Genomic DNA, 18,183 nt, shown 5'->3' with positions numbered 1-18,183 from the left:
AATAGTTCAAGAGAAACAAGATACTGTAGGGTCCCAGACCTGGATACAAATTCACAATAGCCACAGGGAGGTGAGCCCCTCCCTGGGAACCAGCAAATCCACAGACAGCTAAGTAGAATCTCAGAGCAGCGGGGATGATGTCATAGGGCTGGGGAAGAGGCTGCTTAGGGATTCTGAGGATGCTCTCGACCAGGGACTTTCAAGGAAGGGATGAGACTTCCCTTGAAAGGGTGACACACACACACACACAACACCATCACCACCACTACCAACAACAACAACAATCAAGTGGCTAGAGGCATTGGGGAAAATCATGCATAAATTAAAACGTGGGCGGTACCAATGACCTCGCCAAGCAAGCTTCTGCCTAAGAAAGTTCACTGAGCCCTGTCACCCACTTTCCGGACATCAAATGCCCAGAAATAAGCATCAGGGGTCAAGGGCTGGGGCGGGGCCGAGGAGGAGCGGCTGACAGCTGTGGCAGCAGAAAGGGGCAGAGAGGAAGGGCTCCAGGCTGGAATTCGGAGCGTGCCCACCTCAGCCGAAAACTTCCTGGGAACGGTACACTACCAGTGTATTGGGAGGGAGGCTCTACTCCCGGTCTCCAAGATGCACGCACTGGGTGATGCCCGGTGCACGCGCGTCAGACGGGCCCCCGCGTCCTCCCCCAGGGCCCTCCCATGTCAGGGCGCCCGCGGCAGACGGTTTAAGTAAAGGTTCTGCTCGCAAGATCTGCGCGGAGGACAAAATGAATTCACAGGTCCAGCCCTGTTTGTCTCGGTACGCCCAAAGCGAGCAGCCCGGAGGAGGAATGGAAGGAAGCAGGATGCTACTTGTTCCTGCGCGCTGTAGAGGTGGGGAAACTGAGGCAGGAGGCGCACGCCAGTGACTGGGAAGCTACCGTGGCGCAGAGCGTCCGGGAAGAAGGGATCAAGGAAGAGTTCTGCCCTCCCCTCCTCCGCGCCCCAACACACACAGCACACTCGCGGCCGCACTCGAGCTACGCCCAATCGCGGCTGCACACAAAGCCCCGCCCGCGCACACGCGACAACACACCCGGCGCGCTCGTCCACACAATAGCGCTGCGCGCGCCCCGTCGTGGCCCCTCCGCGGGGTCCCCGCCTGCCCGCCGCCCGGGTCGGCCCCGGCCCCTCGCACACCCACGCCCGCGCCCCAGGCCCGCGCGCCCCCGACTCACCCGCGGCGCGGCTGCTCAGCAGCAGGCACAGCGGCCCCAGAAGCCACATGGCCCGGCCGCCGCTCCCGCTGGCCCGCGCCGTCGTTGCCCCGCGGCCTCGGCGCCGACCCCGCCCCTCGCTCCGACCCCGCCCACGCCCCGACCACGCCCCCTGTCCTGGCCACGCCCGGCGCCGGCCCGGGCCCCGCCCCGCTGTGGCCCAGCCACTCAGAGAAGTTTTGCCAGCGCCTGGCTGCACTTTTGCCGCTCCTGCCCGGCTCTGGTGTCCTGGCTCCAATAGGCCACGAGGCGATCGCGGAGGCTCTGGCCTTTCGGTCTGTCGCTGCCCACCCTATCTGGCTGTGAGGACCTAGTAACTACGCGGGTCCGGGCCCAGCGTCCTTTTTCTCCGGCTTTGCTCCCTTCTCCTGCATCTTCTGAAGATGCAGCTCAATACCTCCCTGACCTCAACTTGAGTTCTTTACTGGACTATGAAGGGAGTGCACTCCAGAAAGGGAAGGCAGTTGGAACAGAGTCAATTCTTACAGGAAAATGCGTGGTTTATTTTTAGTAGCGAATGTGGAAGACCAGATGTCTTCAAATTTTAAGATGCATCGGACACACTTGATGACCTTGTTAAAATGCCTAGGGTCTGAGGCTCTACACCTCCAAACTACCAAGTGGTTCAGAGCAACACAAATGCCCAGCTAGAAGCTACATGAATTATTTCATCTGCTTGAGGTCCAGAGGAGCAGTCAGGTCCCAGTTTTCAGGAAAGGCAACAAACGTGGAGGCAGAGACCCAGTTGCAAGAACATCCACGTCAATGCAACAGGGGCTTCCAGTCAGTACCGATGAGAAGTCCCACAGGATTTAGATAATGAAATAAAAATAGAACTTTGTTTTTATGCACTGCTCTAAAAACAAACAAAGCAAATCAGCAGACACAAAAGCCTAACGCAAGTATTATAATTGCCAAAAACTGAAACACAGCTCAAACATCCATTAACTGTCCAACAGATCCACAAATTATAACATATTCTACAATGCAACAATCTGGATAATCTCAAAAGCATACTAGGTGGAAGAATTAGTCCTCGAAGAGTTGTATTAGGTGTTATGTATAAGACTCATAGGCAAGAGAAAAAAAATAGGGAGCAGAACATTAAAACAGTGGTTAGCAGCAGAGGAGGGGGCAGGGACTGTTCTATTGGTTGGTATTGTGGTTGCATGACTCTGCACATTTGTGGAAACACAGAACTTCATCTCTAAAAGCTCCCCCTAAAAGGGATGACATTTACTGTACATAAATTGTCCCTTTCTGGAGAGTCAGGAGGATATGGGTGTCTGGCTGATGAACTTGCCTCTAGTGTATTATAAAGGATGCCTACATCAGGTCTGCCACAAGCTGGGTGCTATAACCCAAAGATGCTAAGAATGAATACTTTGTAATCACCTGCGCTACTCTGGACATAAAAATGCTACAGTGGCTTAGGACAAAATTTTAAAAGACCAACAATGGCTCAAGGTAACAAAAAAATGCAATGTGATGTCAGAAAGCAGAGCAGCTTCCATTTTACAGAGTAGTTTGTCAAGTATGGAAAGCATAAATAGATTCTCCGAAAGCCTTAGCAGTCAGAGGCTTTATCCTGGGATCTATCCCATGGGCTATGGAGAGTTTTAAAGCCCCTAAAATGTTGTTATGCGAAATTTCTGGAGTATGAGAAGCCATGCATTTTTCCAAAAAGCATAGTGAGAGGCCTCCTGCCTTTGATAATTTCCCTGACAGCTGTTCATTTGCCTCCTAACCTAAGGACCATGGCAAGACAATGGACCCAACCAGGGCCGTCTGTCTTGTTTCCTCATGTTCTTTTAGGCACAGGAACTTCAACTCGGAATGGTTCAGTGTGTCTGGCTTACTCCCCAGCTCTTCCTGTTCTCTTGCTCTTTCTCTCATTCTCTCTTTCTTTCTGTTCTCTCTCTCTCTCTCTCTCTCTCCCCTTCTCTCTCTCAGTCTCTCTCCATGTTCTGCTAAAAATATTAGCGTCTTTGAAATCACTTGAAAAAATATGAAGCTCTCTTCAAGTTCAATTGTTATTTTTTATTAAATCGCTTCTAATCTCCTCACGTATAAACTTGATAAGAGTTGAAACCATTGTCTCCCTTTTTCCCCCAAATTGATAACTTTTTTTAAGTTTTGTAAGAAGTGAGGTTACACACACACACACACAGAGAGAGAGAGAGGGAGAGAGAGAGAGAGAGAGAGACAGAGAGACAGAGAGACAGAGAGAGAGACAGAGAGAGAGAGAGAGAGAGAGCGAGCGAGAGAGAGAGAGAGAGAGAGAGAGAGAGGAGATTGAATCCAGGTCTTTTGAACTGAGCTATATCTCCAGCTCTTTTTACTTTCTAATTTGAGACAGGGTTTTGCTAAGCAGCTAAGTTGTTCAGGCTTGGTTTAAACTTGTGATTCTTCTGTCTCGGGCTCTAAAAGTTTTTCTTTCTTTTAATTTTGTGATGTTTAACTGATAATGGAAACTGCATATTTATACAGTATCATATATTTCAATATATATTCAAATTATATAATATTCAAAACAAGATGTGAATATATCTAACACCTCAAATATCTATCATTTCTTTATGGAGAAATGTTAAAAATCCTTCCTTCTAGTTTTCTAAAAATAAATATATAAATTATCATTTGAAACCATTCTTTCACATAGAGAGTTGGGCAAACAAAATCTGAAATACTTCAAAAATCCAAAACTTTTTGAGCACTGTTATGACACTTTGATATTTTGTTTCATGCACAAATGATTAAAAATTTTGTATGAAATTAGCTTCAGAGCCAGGTGCAGTGAAGGTACACAGCTGTAATCCCAGCTACTGTGGAGACCAGAGCAGGAGGATTGCAAATTTGAGATCAAGGTAAATCACTGAGACCCTGTGTGTTGGTTACTTTTCTCTCATTGCTGGGACCCAAAACTAAGGAAGGCAAGATTTATTTAGCTCACAATTTGTGGAGGTTTCAGTCCATAATCAGCTGGCTCGATGGCAGTGTGACATGGTAAGGGGTAATATGCTGTTCATGGTGGCAGAAGGTAACAAAAGCAACAAGGACAGGCTGGGGATTTAGCTCAGTGGCTCAAGCACTTGCCTGGTAAGTGCAAGGTTGATCCCCAGTACCAAAAAAAAAAAAGCAACAAGGGCAAAAAGAGGAAAAGAGCAATCCTCTTTTCCTCCCTTATATTGTATGCAGCCTTCCCACCCTAAAATGAGTCCGTTACTCACACATCATCTTCTTGCACTTCTCTTGCATAGACGGAGGGTTTTTTCAAAGTGAAGACCCTAAGCCCTGCTGAGTCACTTAGTTAAGCTTCTAAACTTCTCAAGTTGACCCAATGAATCAACCACTATAAAATTCTAGAGGGTAAACAGCTGCCCTAGGGCATGTCCTCTATACCCTAAGATGTAGAACTTAATTAAGTTTCTAAACTTCTCAAATTGACACAATGTATTAATCATTACACTTTGTCTCAGAGTAAAACGATCAGTTCCTCAACCTATCTATCAATCAATAAGGCAAAGGATATAGCTCAATGAGAGGCCCTGGTTTAGTACCTAGCGTTACAAGAGAAAGCCCTCCAAGCTATGTGTATGTGGAGCATATGAAATATCAGTGAACCTTCTTTTTAGACTTGGGTTTTGTGTTGGTTGCTTTTCTCTTGTTGCTGAGACAAAATACCTGATGCCCAAAATTAAGAATGGAAAGGTTTATTAGCTCTCAGTTTGTGGAGGTTTCAGTCTGTAATCAGCTGTCTCCAAGACAAGGTGACATGGCACAGGTACAACTGTTCATGGTGATGGAAGACAACAAACACAGCGACAGCAAAAGGGAGGAACACACAGAGAAGACTCTTTTATCCCTTATATTGCATGCAGGATACCCACCCTAGGGTCTTTCTCAAAATTGATTTTTTTAAAAAAAGCAGAATGCGTTATGTCTCCTAGCTACCATTCTGCAGTGCTGAAGGAGTAAAGGAAGAATTTGTCTCTCTGTGACTCTCCTATCTAACTCTCATAGTGCTCATACATTTTCATGTTTGTTCCTTCCAGCAGTCCCAGTAACACCACATGCAAAAGTAGCACAAGATGAACTTGAAGTTTTTTTTTTTTTTTTTGAGATGAGCTCTGGTGGTCACTTTGCCCATGGCATACTAGCCGTATGATTCCAGGCCTTATCCGTGAATTGGATGTAACAGAAGCATCTGGATCATGGAATTGTTCTAAGGATTAAAAGAGTCAACATATCTGCAGTCAATGGCACAATGCCTTGCACTTACTAACTGCTCAAGAAACATGAGCTCCTGTGGTTGTGGTTCACACTACAGGCACCTACTGAGGTGGCAAGTTTCCAGGATGGCTCTCAGAGACCCTCCAACAATCCCTGCGGCTGTTCCATGTGACCAGTAGATAATGTGGAAGAGACAGTGGGTAACTTCCAAGCCTGTCTCACAAACGACATAGTGATTTCTTCCTTGCTTTCATCAAATAACCTCTCTGAGCTCATGGAGTGAAGATATTTGAACAACCCATGGACAAGAAGAACTGAGCTCCCTGTCAACTTGCCAACCATGGTCATGAGCTACTTGGGCAGCAGTCCGACAGGCTTGGTGAAGCTTGCAGGTGACCATACTCCTGACCACCTCTCCCTCATGTTCTTCTGAGCTGGAATAGAAACCACCACCCCCTCAAATTACTGGTCCATAGAAACAGATGGAGATGATCCATGCTTATTGTTCTTTTCTGCCACTCATGCAGCAATAGATAATCAGTAAAGCTACCCTTGTAGCAAAGAATAGTAAAATCCTCCAGTCATTAGCCACTGTTATGGTTTGTATCTTGATCTCCCCTAAAGCCTCATGCAGTCATGGAGGCAGGCCTCTAGAGTTTGTGATTGATTCACAATGCTGGGATTATGGATGTGAGTGCTACACTCTCCCAGGGGTGGGTAGCCTGCATATAATATAAGAGAAAGAAAGAGGCTTTCTCATTCTCCTCCTCCCTTTTTTGCTCTTGTTGATTTTGCTGTTTTCCACTGCCATGAACTGTTTCTCCTCAGCCAGGAGCCACCCAGCCTTAGAGCTAGGTTGATTATGGACTGCAACTTCCACAAACTGTGAGGTTTCCTTCTTTAATTTCAGGTATTGAGTATTTTGTCCCAGCAATGAGGGAAAAGCAACCAACACAGCCATAGTGAAATAAAGGCTCTCAGTCCAAGTGTCCATGAGAACGGAATCCTGCAGCTAGATAGCCAATAAAGTGAGCTTGTGGACAGACCTTCCTGAACTAAGCCATCAGACAACACCTCAGCCTGTGAACTACAACCTCATGACAGTTCAGAAAACAAAAATCTATACCCGGCTGTATCTAGTTCCCTGAGCCAGAAAAAAATAAGAGTATATATGTTCAGGGTTTTTTTTAAGCCACCAAGTGTTTAAGTAATTTGTCACATACCAACAGATAAGTGATCCAAAGCCTTGCAGCGAGCATTGAGTCTGTGAACCCCTGACATCATTGAATCTCACTTACCAGTTAGCCTGAGGAAGTCAGTGTGAGAAAACTCATTAATCAAGTGTCAGCTTTGGGCAGTATGCATTTATGATCACATTCAAGCTTCACAAGAATCTCTGAGGTAGATACTATCGCTCCTTCTCAAAATGAGAAATCTGGTACTCAGAGAATTTAAGTGACTGTCTCAAAACAACCCAATAAATAACTGAGTTTTGAAGCCAGATTCTTCTGATTCCAAAAGATTTTCACAGCACCATATCAAACCACATCACCTCCTACAGCTAAACATGTGTTTTATGAATTGAGGATTGTTTAGCTTTAGTAGTAGTAGGTGTACAGCTTGAGATATGATAGATACAGCTTCGAAGATATTAGTTTCACTGGGTTTGGGGCTAATGCTCATGACAAGAAACAGAACTTGACTTATTGTGTAATACCATACAACTCTTAAGAAAGTTTTCTGGGTGTATCTAATTGTTATAGCTCCCACCCTCAAAAATGCTGAGTTAAGTGTTCTCCCAGCCAGAAATTAAAGTCATCCCAGAGTGCCAAATGGGTATATATTTTTTTAAATTGTCAGACTAATATTGCTGGGAATGACCAGAATTCTTATAATTCATGTTTAATAGAGTCACAAGCTTGCGTAAGAGAGATCTGCTGACATTTATTAGTGAAAACTTTGCACCATCTGAAATGATGAAATTTTCACCCCTCTTTTTTTTAATTTGCAATTTGTTGTTTATTTTAATGCCACCATTGCTCTGTGAATGAAGCTGCCTCTTCTCTTAAAAGGGAGATTTCTATCATGTGACTTGTCTTGGTATCTATCTTCATAGAAACAATTCTATGAAGAAGAATTTATCCTGTAGTTTATCAAGACAACCATTTGGTTGAGTTTTACCACTGCTACATTTCTTTTTCTTTCTCAGCTGGATTCACTAAAGGTCTAAGCCTTTTTTTAGTCCATCAATATAAAGAGAAAGCTGTCACTGAACGGTGCAGCTCTGCAATGTCCAACACGACAGTCATGAGCTACAGCTGGTGCACCCAGAGCCTGGCCACACGGCTTTTCTGAATGGGAACCTGCTCTAAGTAGAACATGGACATTGGATGTCAAGGTCTGAGTACAAGAAAGAGTGCAAAAGATCTCAATAATATATACATGGGTCACATGTTGAAATATAATACTGGGAAATATAGGGCTAAAGGAAATAATATTAAGCTTAACATTGCTGGGGTGGTTTTTTTTCTTTCTTTTTAAATGTGGCTCTTGGAACAATTTAAATGTCACTCTACAGGGCTCACAGCACATTGCTTTGAAACAGCACTAGTATATAGACAATATGTTATTTCACGTGAGACATGACCCTTTGGATCACAGTAGAATATAGGTTCTCCTGAAGGTCACTAAATTCAGAAGGCCTTTTCTCCTAGTTTCTTCCTCCTAGTTTTGTCATTTGACTAACGCTGTCTCAGAGCCCTCTTGACTTTATATTCTAAACATCAAGTCGTTAGATATGAAAGTTGATTTGATGTCATAATTTCTGTGTTGCTGATGCATTGTAACATCAAGGGTGGAGGGGGTAAAATAAGTCAAGAAGAAATTCTCTTTTAGATGATGTGAACAATTAGCATCAAAATCAGCCAGGAGGACAACACTGAATAAGGTCTCCATTTTCAGTGGGGGAAATTTACAGTCATTAGCTTACAAGGCAGATGTTTCATAGGAGATGCAAATTTGGCTAGTGACAAATTTGAGTCTAGCATGCCCAGGTCTGATTTTCTTCCAACCTCACTTTCATAAACAAATAGGTAAACAGTAGGCCTTGATAAAAGCACACATAAAACCCATTTGAAAGGCAAATAGATTTACATTTTTAATCTGACATTATTGGAACATTTCCCCTGCACTATAGAAACTCCGCTTTAATAATTTAAGTTGTTTTTCTCAGGATACCTCAGCCTACTTTTTAAAAATACCTCTTCATTTCAGTATAAATTCTTTGAATTTGAATGACTTTAATGTTTAAAGGCTTAATTCCAGGTGCCATTTGATTGCCTAATCTAGGACTGATGCTGTATGCTGTATGAGTTTGTTTTTCAATTTGGGCAGAGGGAGGAGGGTTTTTTTTTTTTTTTTTTTTGGCTGAGCGAATCTGTGAATTGCCACAGCCAGTGTGGAAGAGAGTGTACAAAAGGGACAAGGAAGGGAAATGGTTTTACTATTTTCAGAGCCCTTCAACACACTTCTAATGAAAACACAGTGAAATTACAGGCATTGTTTGCTTCATTAGCTATTTGTAGCAACTCCTTAAAAATAGCTGGTGTCAGCCAGGCATGGTGGCAAATGGCTGTAACGCTACTACCCTAGGAGGCTGAGCAGAAAGACTGCAAGTTTGATCCCAGCCAGGTGTCTTAGTCATTGTCTTGGCACTGGGATACAATACGTGACATCCACAGTTTAAAGGAAGGAGATTTATTTGGGATCACAGTTTTTAGTGGTTTCAGTACATAGTTGGTTGGCTCCAAAAGAGCAGAAGAGGCCTGCATGGAGAAAAGCTACTGGTACCACAGCCGCCAGGCAGTAAGAGTAAAGGGAAGAGCCAGAGAGGGAGATGTGCCTTTCCAGTCGTGCTCCCCGGGACCTGCCTCCTCCCCAAGCAGTCCCCACCTCTTAACAGCGCACCAAGCTCTGAACTTATCCATGGATGAATCCACGGATGTGTGCAACTCCTTGACGATCCAACCACCTTCCCAAAGCCCTGCCTTTAACCACAAGAGAGTTTTGGGAAACATTCCAGATCCAAACCACAGCAGCAGGCAACTAAGCAATTTAGCAAGGAAGACTTTGTCTCAAAATACAAAAAAAAAAATGGACTTAGGGTGTATCTCAGTGTGAAAGCCTGTGTTTAATCCTCAGTACTGGAAGGGGGGGGCGAATCTGGTGTTGTGTTCCTGTACTATCCTGTAAGCCAGAAATTTGGGCTAGAAGCCTGAACTCAAAGCTGCCTGTCACTTCCCCACATTGTCAGTCACCATGATTTTTATATTCCATTGCTTAGTTTTCTTTGAATCCAACGTTCACCTCTTCAATCCTACTGTTTCCTAAATTTCTCAGACTAAAGTGGAGATTGAGACTATCCCTATGAGATAGTCACACTTAAAGAATCTAAATGAGGTGGTGCTTAGTATACTACTTAACCGATAGTATGCACCTAGCTAATGAAAACTAGTACAGATTACTGTTAATGATCCTTCCATAATTAAGGATCTTTTCATAATTCTTTCAAGAAGCCTTCCATGAACCCACAAGGCTGATTTCAGCCCCATATGTACTTATAAGCCTCATTTTTGTCCCTGTTTGTCTGACGTAGGAGTTTATCTTTGGATATTTTCAAAAACCTTCATGAAATGTTGAAATGAAGGAATAAAATGCTTCCACTGGAAAAATAATAGGTAGCCAGAAATCAACCTCAGTTCTACCAGAAATAATAATTCCAGGAAACAGAGTTACAAACACGAAAGGAATATGCTCCAGGATACACATAATAAAATCACCTTGGCAACGCCTATACTATCAGGGCCAAGCCAGAGAAGGGATCAAATTTAAAAGAAGATTGGAATAAGAACATTTGCCCATTCTAGTCCATCTGAAGAAGTATGCCAACTTACCCAGCGAGGATCAGTTTCCTGCCACAAAACCATGAGTCTGATTACAGCAAAAGTCTAGGGAAATTGCAGTGAACATTTCCAAGATAAAAGAGATCAGCCTGTGGTAATACTGGAGGTTCCTCACATAGGCCAGTTGGCTCAAATCTCATCACATGGAAGCCCTGAATCATAGTTGAGGTTGACGCCAGTATACTTTGCACTGGGGGGGGGGATTCTTGGTCATTGGATGAGCAGAATCTTTACCCCACTCAGTCTTCCTGCTAATGCTGGTGTTTGGGGTAAAAGTGGGATTATGCAAGAGTTGGAGGATCTGATGCCAGTTCTCACAACCCAGCATGTCTTGAAATAATAAAAGCACTTGTGGATCACTTGGTAAATAGGGCAGAGACTTCTGAATGCATTCTACATCACGTTTGATGCCCAGCTCTCTCTGAGGGGGCCTCCAGAGCTTCCCGTGAGTCAGTGATTATTTAGAGATAACAGCTTGATACATCAGTGGGCCAGGTTCCAATTGGTTGGTGCCCTGCCTTTTGGGCACTGTTTCCAACTACAACTACTAACTAGAAAATAGCAAAAACAACTCAGTTAATTCATTCACTCAGCAATTTTTATTAAGCTTCTGTCACATTGGTAGCAGATCAACTGAGTGGTTTTCATGTGTAAAAACGGTCTTCTGCTACTATGCTTCATGCTACTATGGCATGAATATAATTTATGCCCCCCAAACTCATATTAGCAAAGTTTCATCTCTATTGGGAAGTATTACATGGCACAAACTGAATCCAACTATAGTGTTTAAAGATAGGGCCTTTAGGAGGTGTTTAGGATTAGATGAGATCTTCAAGATAGAGGTGAATATCGGTGGCTTTATTAAAAAAAAAAAAAGAGAGGGAGACTATCAGAAACATAGGGCTCCCTATCTCTTGCCATAAGATGCCCTGGGTCAGCTTAGGATCCTGCCAGTGAGAAGGTGATTACTAGACACACATTGGGGACTTGGACCTCCAGAAATGTGAGCCAAATAAACCTCTAGTCTTAAAGTTACCCAGCCTCAAGTATTTTATGATAGTAATGCAAAATGAGCTAATATGTATAATATGTACAAGCCTAGCTCAGAGCACTATGATCCCCTGTTGGAAGGACTTGGACATCCAGTTTTAGAAATCTAATTTTTCCTTTCAATTATCCACCATTCATTAATTCATTCATTGAATATTTATGAAGTAACTCCAATGTGCAGGGCTCCAAGCTGAGTGCTTACAAAGATGAGAAGTTTTGATAAGACTCGGGCCTTACCTTCTCCCACACTAGAGATGGAACCAGGACCAAGGTTATACATAACAGTAGTGTAAGACATGACATGTGTCAGGAAAGGTGTAGAAGTCCAGAAACTATGAACTTATCACTTCTGATTTCATGGGATTTGCTAAATATATATCAAGGTAAAGTTTTTCTACGTGTATATCTTTAAATTTAAGTAAAATATCTAAATTGTGGTCTCAAATTCGTCTTCCTGGGAATGGAGATGTTCTTCTATAAAAATAGTAACAGTAAATATTTACTAAGAGTTTTCTCAGTTTGGTTCCCCTGAGTAGTGCTTGAGACAGGACAATGGGTATGGATGATGTATTGGGAGGTGATCGTAGGACTTGAGTACCTAAGTTTGTTGACATAAGCAAGGGAGAGGAGACAGCGGAACAATGAAAGGTGTATTTGTCAATCTGGTGTATGCTATCAGCAACTGAGACTCAATCCTAATATGGACCCTTTGGCCTCTGTGTACACAACACCTCAAATTATCCCTCCCAACTAGGGGCAAGGAGTATGTTTACCTATTGACTCTACAGTTGTGCACCAAATCTCTGTACTTTCCTGGTTGCCCATGGAGGATAATACCCTCGGGCAGTAAAGCAAAGACACAGGCTGGGTATTGGAGGTAGGACCCAGCCAGGGTAAGGGGAACTGAAGTCATCACTGAAATCTCACATAGAGTAATGATACTTGTGGTAGGCAGACAATTTCATAATCAATTTCATAGTCAATTTTTAGTATTTTCCTCACTTTCAGCAGAAATGGAGATGTGGGGAGATAAAGGGCCTTACTAAAGGTCACCGAGCTAGGAAATGACTGAAGATTCAATCTATGTCATCTAAATCTTGACTCTGAATTTCAAACCATGTTAAAATTTGGCTATACTGGGACTCCAGAAAAGAAACAAACAAAAGCAACCATTTCAGTATAAACGATATAGGGAAGTTCATATATTCATATCCTTCATATTGGTGGACATAGACAGATAAAATGACTGTAGATTAAAAATGAGAACAAAAACTTTAGGAAAACATCTGGTAATAACTTGAGACACAATTATAGCAACCCCTCTGTAACACTCCAATATACCATATATTTTTAAAAACACATGTGTTATCCATTATTCCAATGAAAATCCAATGGATACTGAAGCTTTATGCTCCAGAAAGGCTAAACACTCTCACACCATGATCTCTCTCAACTTTCCTTTTTAAGAAGTTGAGAACACAGCTTTCTTTGAAGCAGAACAAAACTCTTTTGGATAAAATGAAAGACAGATGACATATAGAGATGCATAGAACTGATAAATCCGTGTTCGCCCGGCCCATCTATATTCACAGTGAGTGAGAATCAAATATTGGAATGGATTTATTAACAAGCCATCACAGTACTGGAGATGTGAGGTAAGGTTCTGTGTGTGATGTACCAGCTGCCTGTAAGCCATGCAAATGAAAGATCAGAGATTTCAGTTTCCTGTCTAGGTTCCAAGGAAATATTCTGCAAGGAGACAAGGGAAAGTGTCTTACACGGAGGATTAAGGCCACTAAAATGACATGGTTCCTCTCATTAGAGCTCTTCCATCTCTAACTGATCCACACTCTGCCCTGAGTTCACTATCAATTTGATTTCACCGGAAACTTCTGTAAGTGAATTAGGAGCTTGTGAGTCATGACTGAGCTCCAGCTGGCTGCTCGCCCTGTCTCCCCCTGCACCCTCCTGTACGACTCTCCCCTAGCTCACTGTCTGTCCTACTTTAAATGACAGTGGGACATCTGACCTATTTCTTGTAGAAGTTGCACTTCTCTTTAGGAATCACTATTTAAAAAGCTGCTCTCTGAATGGAAGAAAGACAATTAGAATCATTAGAAAATACTCAAAAGCTCTAAAATGCTCAAAGAGGAAGATCTGGGTAGAGTTCTAGCAGTAAACACAGTAGTGTTGTTCCCATCTTGAGACCGTTTCACTGTAAGATCAGTCCCAAGGGGAGGTAATAATAAAATGCAGGTCAGAAGTAACTTACGAAGAGCTCTTAATTGCACTCTTGCAGAAATTCAAAGTCTGATTTGTAAAATTTCATACATACATGCCTGTTTTTTCTGTTTTCTTACACTACCCTATGGACTTTCCTTCTCTTGCAAATTGCTAGAAATATTGTTAGGGTCAGATGTTCTGCAAATATTCACTTCCTTCCCCTTCCACATAGGAAGAGGAGACTTCTCAGTCCCTCAGTGTTGGACTGCACCATGTGATGTGCTTTGGCCAATGGAATGTTAGCAGATGTAACAAAATTTGCCTGTGGGTTTTGGCTTGATCTGTGCTTCAGTGATCCAACATGCCCTGAATATTTTCTCCTTTATCCATAGGAGTCCCACATTGAGCACAAATGGATTTGAACCTACTCGTTTCTGGGAATAGAAACACCTGGCAGAGCCCAGCCTTATTATAGCCAATGACAAATCCAAGTGTTGCCAGGCACTGGGTGCTGGTGGTCTGTCCCTGCCAATTGTGTCTCTTTGTCTTTCTCCTCTCTCATTCTTCCTCATTCTAATTCACAAAATGCCTCCAAAGAATAGCAGCCTGTCCAGTAGAGAAAGAAGGGAGAAAACTAAAACCATGACCATCTTTACTACACGGAAGAAGGCAAAAAAGCTGCAACTATTCATATGTTGACAATCTTTCAATTGTCACTTAAATCATATTAGCAACCATTTATTTGTTCTGTGACAAGCATAGTGTGAAACACTTTATAAATTTAAATGTCTTTAATTCATGCAATAACCCATGAAGTCAGAATACATATTACCATTACACAGAAAACAAAGTTGAGGCTTAGAGAGGTGGCCTAGTTTCTTAGAAGGTGCCAGAGCCAGGAAAATATTCAGGTTACGGCAAGTCCTAATAATTATTGAACAGCCTAGGCAGTGAGCCAATCTTAAAATGAAATACCATTCTTTAATGTAATAAATTGGCAAAGATTAGAAACACTCTAATACTGAATATTGGCAAGGATACCAGAGAAGCCTCTCATAAAATACAGGTGAGGATGCAAATTGGTGCTCACATTCTGGAAAGCAATCTGGCAATATTTACCGAGAGCTTGAGCATTTGCATACCCTATGAGCCAGTGACCCCACTTCGCTGATTACCTTCTAAGGACCTACTCCATGATGCACCTTGAGATTGATGTATAAAGTTGCTCTTCAAGACATTGCTTATCACAGTGAAAAACTGGAATCAACTGAAATATAAAATAGCTGCAGAATGGTAACAGAATGGGTATTGCTACAGGCTAGAACAACGTGAATCCATTAAAAATCATATTTTGATGATATGAGAAATATCTTGCAATAATTCTAAATGAAAAAAAGCAGGATATGAAATGGGGTATACAAGTCAGGTGTGGAGGTGCATGCCTGGAATCCCAGCTACCTGAGAGTCTGAGGCCAGAGGAATGCAAGTTTGAGATGGGCCTATACAGCTTAGCAAGACCCTGTCTCAAAACTAAACATAAGAAGGGCTAGGGATGTCATGCAGTGGCATGACACAAGGCCTTGGGTTCGATCTTTAGTACAGCGAAACAGCAAAACAAAAGTAGAATACAATGTGACTCGAGTTTGGGAAGGGGAGAAACAAATGCTGAGATACAGTAATAGGAGAAATGTATTGATTCTGGACGAAGAATACTGTGGACTTTCCTTTTTAGGTTTTGAGTACTTTTTTGTTTTTCAAATTTTGAGAATTATTACTTAAAAAACATACTTTTATCAAGGCCAGCAGCTTCCTGATCCTGTTGGTTTCAATCAAGAGTCTAAAGAGATGTCTTTCTATGGTCTGTTGGCCATTTCAGAACTTGGGCAGTGAAATGGTCAATACATTAGAAAGAAACAGCTTGAAGCAATCCCTCCCCCACGGTGAGTGGCTGTGAGCATGGCAGGCTCTGGTGGCCCAGGACAGGAGCCACCAGTGTTTACTAGGACCCAGGCCATTCTGGGACCTGGAGCCCCAGAAAACCAAGCAACCCCTCTTCGCTGCCTGTTTTGTTTGGTTGAACTTCAATATACGTGAAAGTATGGGCAGCTATTTTGAAGAAAACAAGAGACTCTACGACAGCCATTAGTGACTTCCCTATTGTCTGGTTTTGAAAACCTAAAACACCTTCCTCATTCTGTTTGGATCAGTTTTATACTATGTCGTTTTGTATGAATTTTCTGTATGCGAAGACATGGATTACTATTTGGAAGAAAACAAGAGACAATATGATAGATAGTGAAGATCTCAGGTCGTCCAGCTTTGAAATTTATATCTCTTACATTGCTTTCTTATGTCCTATTTTGTTGGTTTTGTTGTGTTTGGTTTTACCCCCTTTAAAATAAAAATAAAAAATGCTTAAATGATTTTTTATCCCTATAAAACAGAAACACTATACAGACAGAGGTAAAAGCCAGGTGAATATCTGTCTCCTAATATGTGCTCCTTAAATATTTGTTGAACGAGTGAAAGTTATACCATGTGACGATGCCAATGTATTTTATATGTGTTTAATCCATCACTATAATGAAATACTTGAAATGCTTTCTTCAGGATGGGGGACTGAACCCAGGGCCTTTGCACTGAGCCACATCACCAGACCTTCTTATTTTTGCTTTTCAGACAAGCTCTCCCCAAGTCACTAAGCCACTGAGGCCGAGCGTGAATTTGCAATCCTCCTGTCTCAGCTTCCCAATGTATACTAATTAACTTATTAAGAGAGAGGCTTTGCTTAGGCTCCCAGTGTTGGAGTTTTCAATCCATGAGCACATGGCCCCATTGCTCTGGGCCTGTGGCCAAGCAGCAGTTGTGGTGGGAACATGTGATAGAGCTAGTCTGCTCATCATCAGCCAGGAAGCTGGGGGATCAGGGAGGGAAGTGCGCAGGTCCCACTGTCTCCTTTAAGGGAACATCATCGAGTCACCTATGGCCTTCCCACTAGGTCCCACCTCTTAAAAGTTATATTGTCTTTCAATAATTTGACCCTAGGGACCAAGACATCACTACACCTTGGTCTTGGGGAGGGGGTGGATACTTACAATCCAAACCCTAGGAGTATGTTTCCTAGGCAACCACTCTTCAAACAGTGTCTGCTGCCATAAACGCATCATTCTGTGGGCCAGGACTTCAGGCAGGATGCAGCTTGTCTTGCTCCATGCTATCTGAAGCCTTATGTGTTAATCCACTCTGGCCACCACAACAAAACTTACACAATTTTTATTTTCCCACTGTTCTGGTGCCAGGAAGTCCACGACCAAAGAGTCAGCAAGTTTGGTTCCTGGTGAAGGCTCTCTTTCAAGCTTACAGATGGTCCCCTTCTGCCCACATCCTCATAGAGAAGGCAGCACAAGTGAGCTCTCTGCTGTCTCTTCTTGTAAGAATGCTATCCTGTCAGACCAGCCTTGTCTAACCCTGATCACTTCTCAAAGGTCTCGCCTCCAACCATCATTTTGAGGGCTAGGGTGAACTTAGAGGAGACACAGGTATTTATTCCTTAATAATAAGAAAAGCTGACAGGAACTTAATGTGTTAGGAGAAGGAATCACCTGTAGGCTTTGACATCATCAGGAGACCACCATAACAGAAAGGAAAAGCAAACAAACCTGAACCCTTAACCTGTTACAATTAAAAGCATGATTTGTAATTACTTCTGAGACAGTCAAGGATTTAAACATAGTTTAAGGTAAAATGAACAGTTTTTTACTGGGCCTATAGATGCCTAATAGACAACTAGACACAAACAAAGTTCAAGTTCAAGTTCATTTTGCATCTATCATCTTGAACCTTTAGGTATGTGTATGTTAATTGTATAGGAAAACTTGGCAAAATAAAGTTTATTAGTTCTAAATTGGCCTCACCTATCTCACCCCCCTTTAAAACCGAGCACACCAAGATAAGAATGACTAAAGCAACTTTCAGGATTTACAAGAGTATCGAGCTAGCAACTTCGGCAATGACCAATGTCACCCGCTTTCCCCGAGTGATACAAGAAGTCTCCAGACACTTTCTTAAGCCTGTGGTCCCCTGAGTCCCATGAAAAATAGAGACTTTCATGACTGAGAAGGCAGCAAACAAAGATAATCATTTCATGGAAACAAAATCACTCCTAAAGTCGTAAGGATTCGTCTAGATCTAAGGAACCAAGATTGCGATAATGACTGCAGCACCCTGTAAAACTGGTTCCTAGTTTGTGAACAGGCCAGCTGGATCCATCCCTTCAACCTGCGTCCTAACCAAATGCTGGTCTCGGAAACTGAAGCCTTTTCCTTATGCCCTCTGACCCTGCTTTGTCAGAGGACTGGCTTGATCTCTTCAGAGCTGTGCTCCCCTTTAGAATCTCCTATTTTTAATCAAAACTTTGCCTGTAAATTCCTACTGTTGCTTTAGCTTTAATTTCCATCTCACTAAAGTTAGGGGACACAG

At 42.7% G+C, this 18,183-nt stretch overlaps 1 protein-coding gene and 1 non-coding gene across 2 annotated transcripts in view; one reads left to right on the top strand and one right to left on the bottom strand.

The window, feature by feature from the left end:
• Ldlrad3 (low density lipoprotein receptor class A domain containing 3) overlaps positions 1-1,310 on the bottom strand; it is a 253,943-nt gene extending 252,633 nt beyond the window's left edge. Inside the window, exon 1 of the mRNA XM_013145940.2 lies at positions 1,199-1,310. Coding sequence (XP_013001394.2) covers positions 1,199-1,247 — 49 coding nt within the window. The 5' untranslated portion in view covers positions 1,248-1,310. The remainder of the gene's footprint in view (positions 1-1,198) is intronic.
• A 14,177-nt stretch (positions 1,311-15,487) lies between these two features.
• On the top strand, positions 15,488-15,623 carry LOC111755216 (small nucleolar RNA SNORA2/SNORA34 family). The gene has a single exon (XR_002789787.1). It is a non-coding gene; the product is annotated as a small nucleolar RNA SNORA2/SNORA34 family (small nucleolar RNA).
• The last annotated feature ends 2,560 nt before the right edge of the window (positions 15,624-18,183 follow it).

The sequence above is a fragment of the Cavia porcellus genome, unplaced genomic scaffold, assembly GCF_034190915.1.
Source record: "Cavia porcellus strain 051 isolate PalLab524CR breed Dunkin Hartley unplaced genomic scaffold, mCavPor4.1 scaffold_17, whole genome shotgun sequence".
Taxonomy (NCBI): Eukaryota; Metazoa; Chordata; class Mammalia; order Rodentia; family Caviidae; genus Cavia; species Cavia porcellus.
Note: the sequence above shows the minus strand (reverse complement) of the source record. Positions and strands in the feature narration are given on the sequence as shown.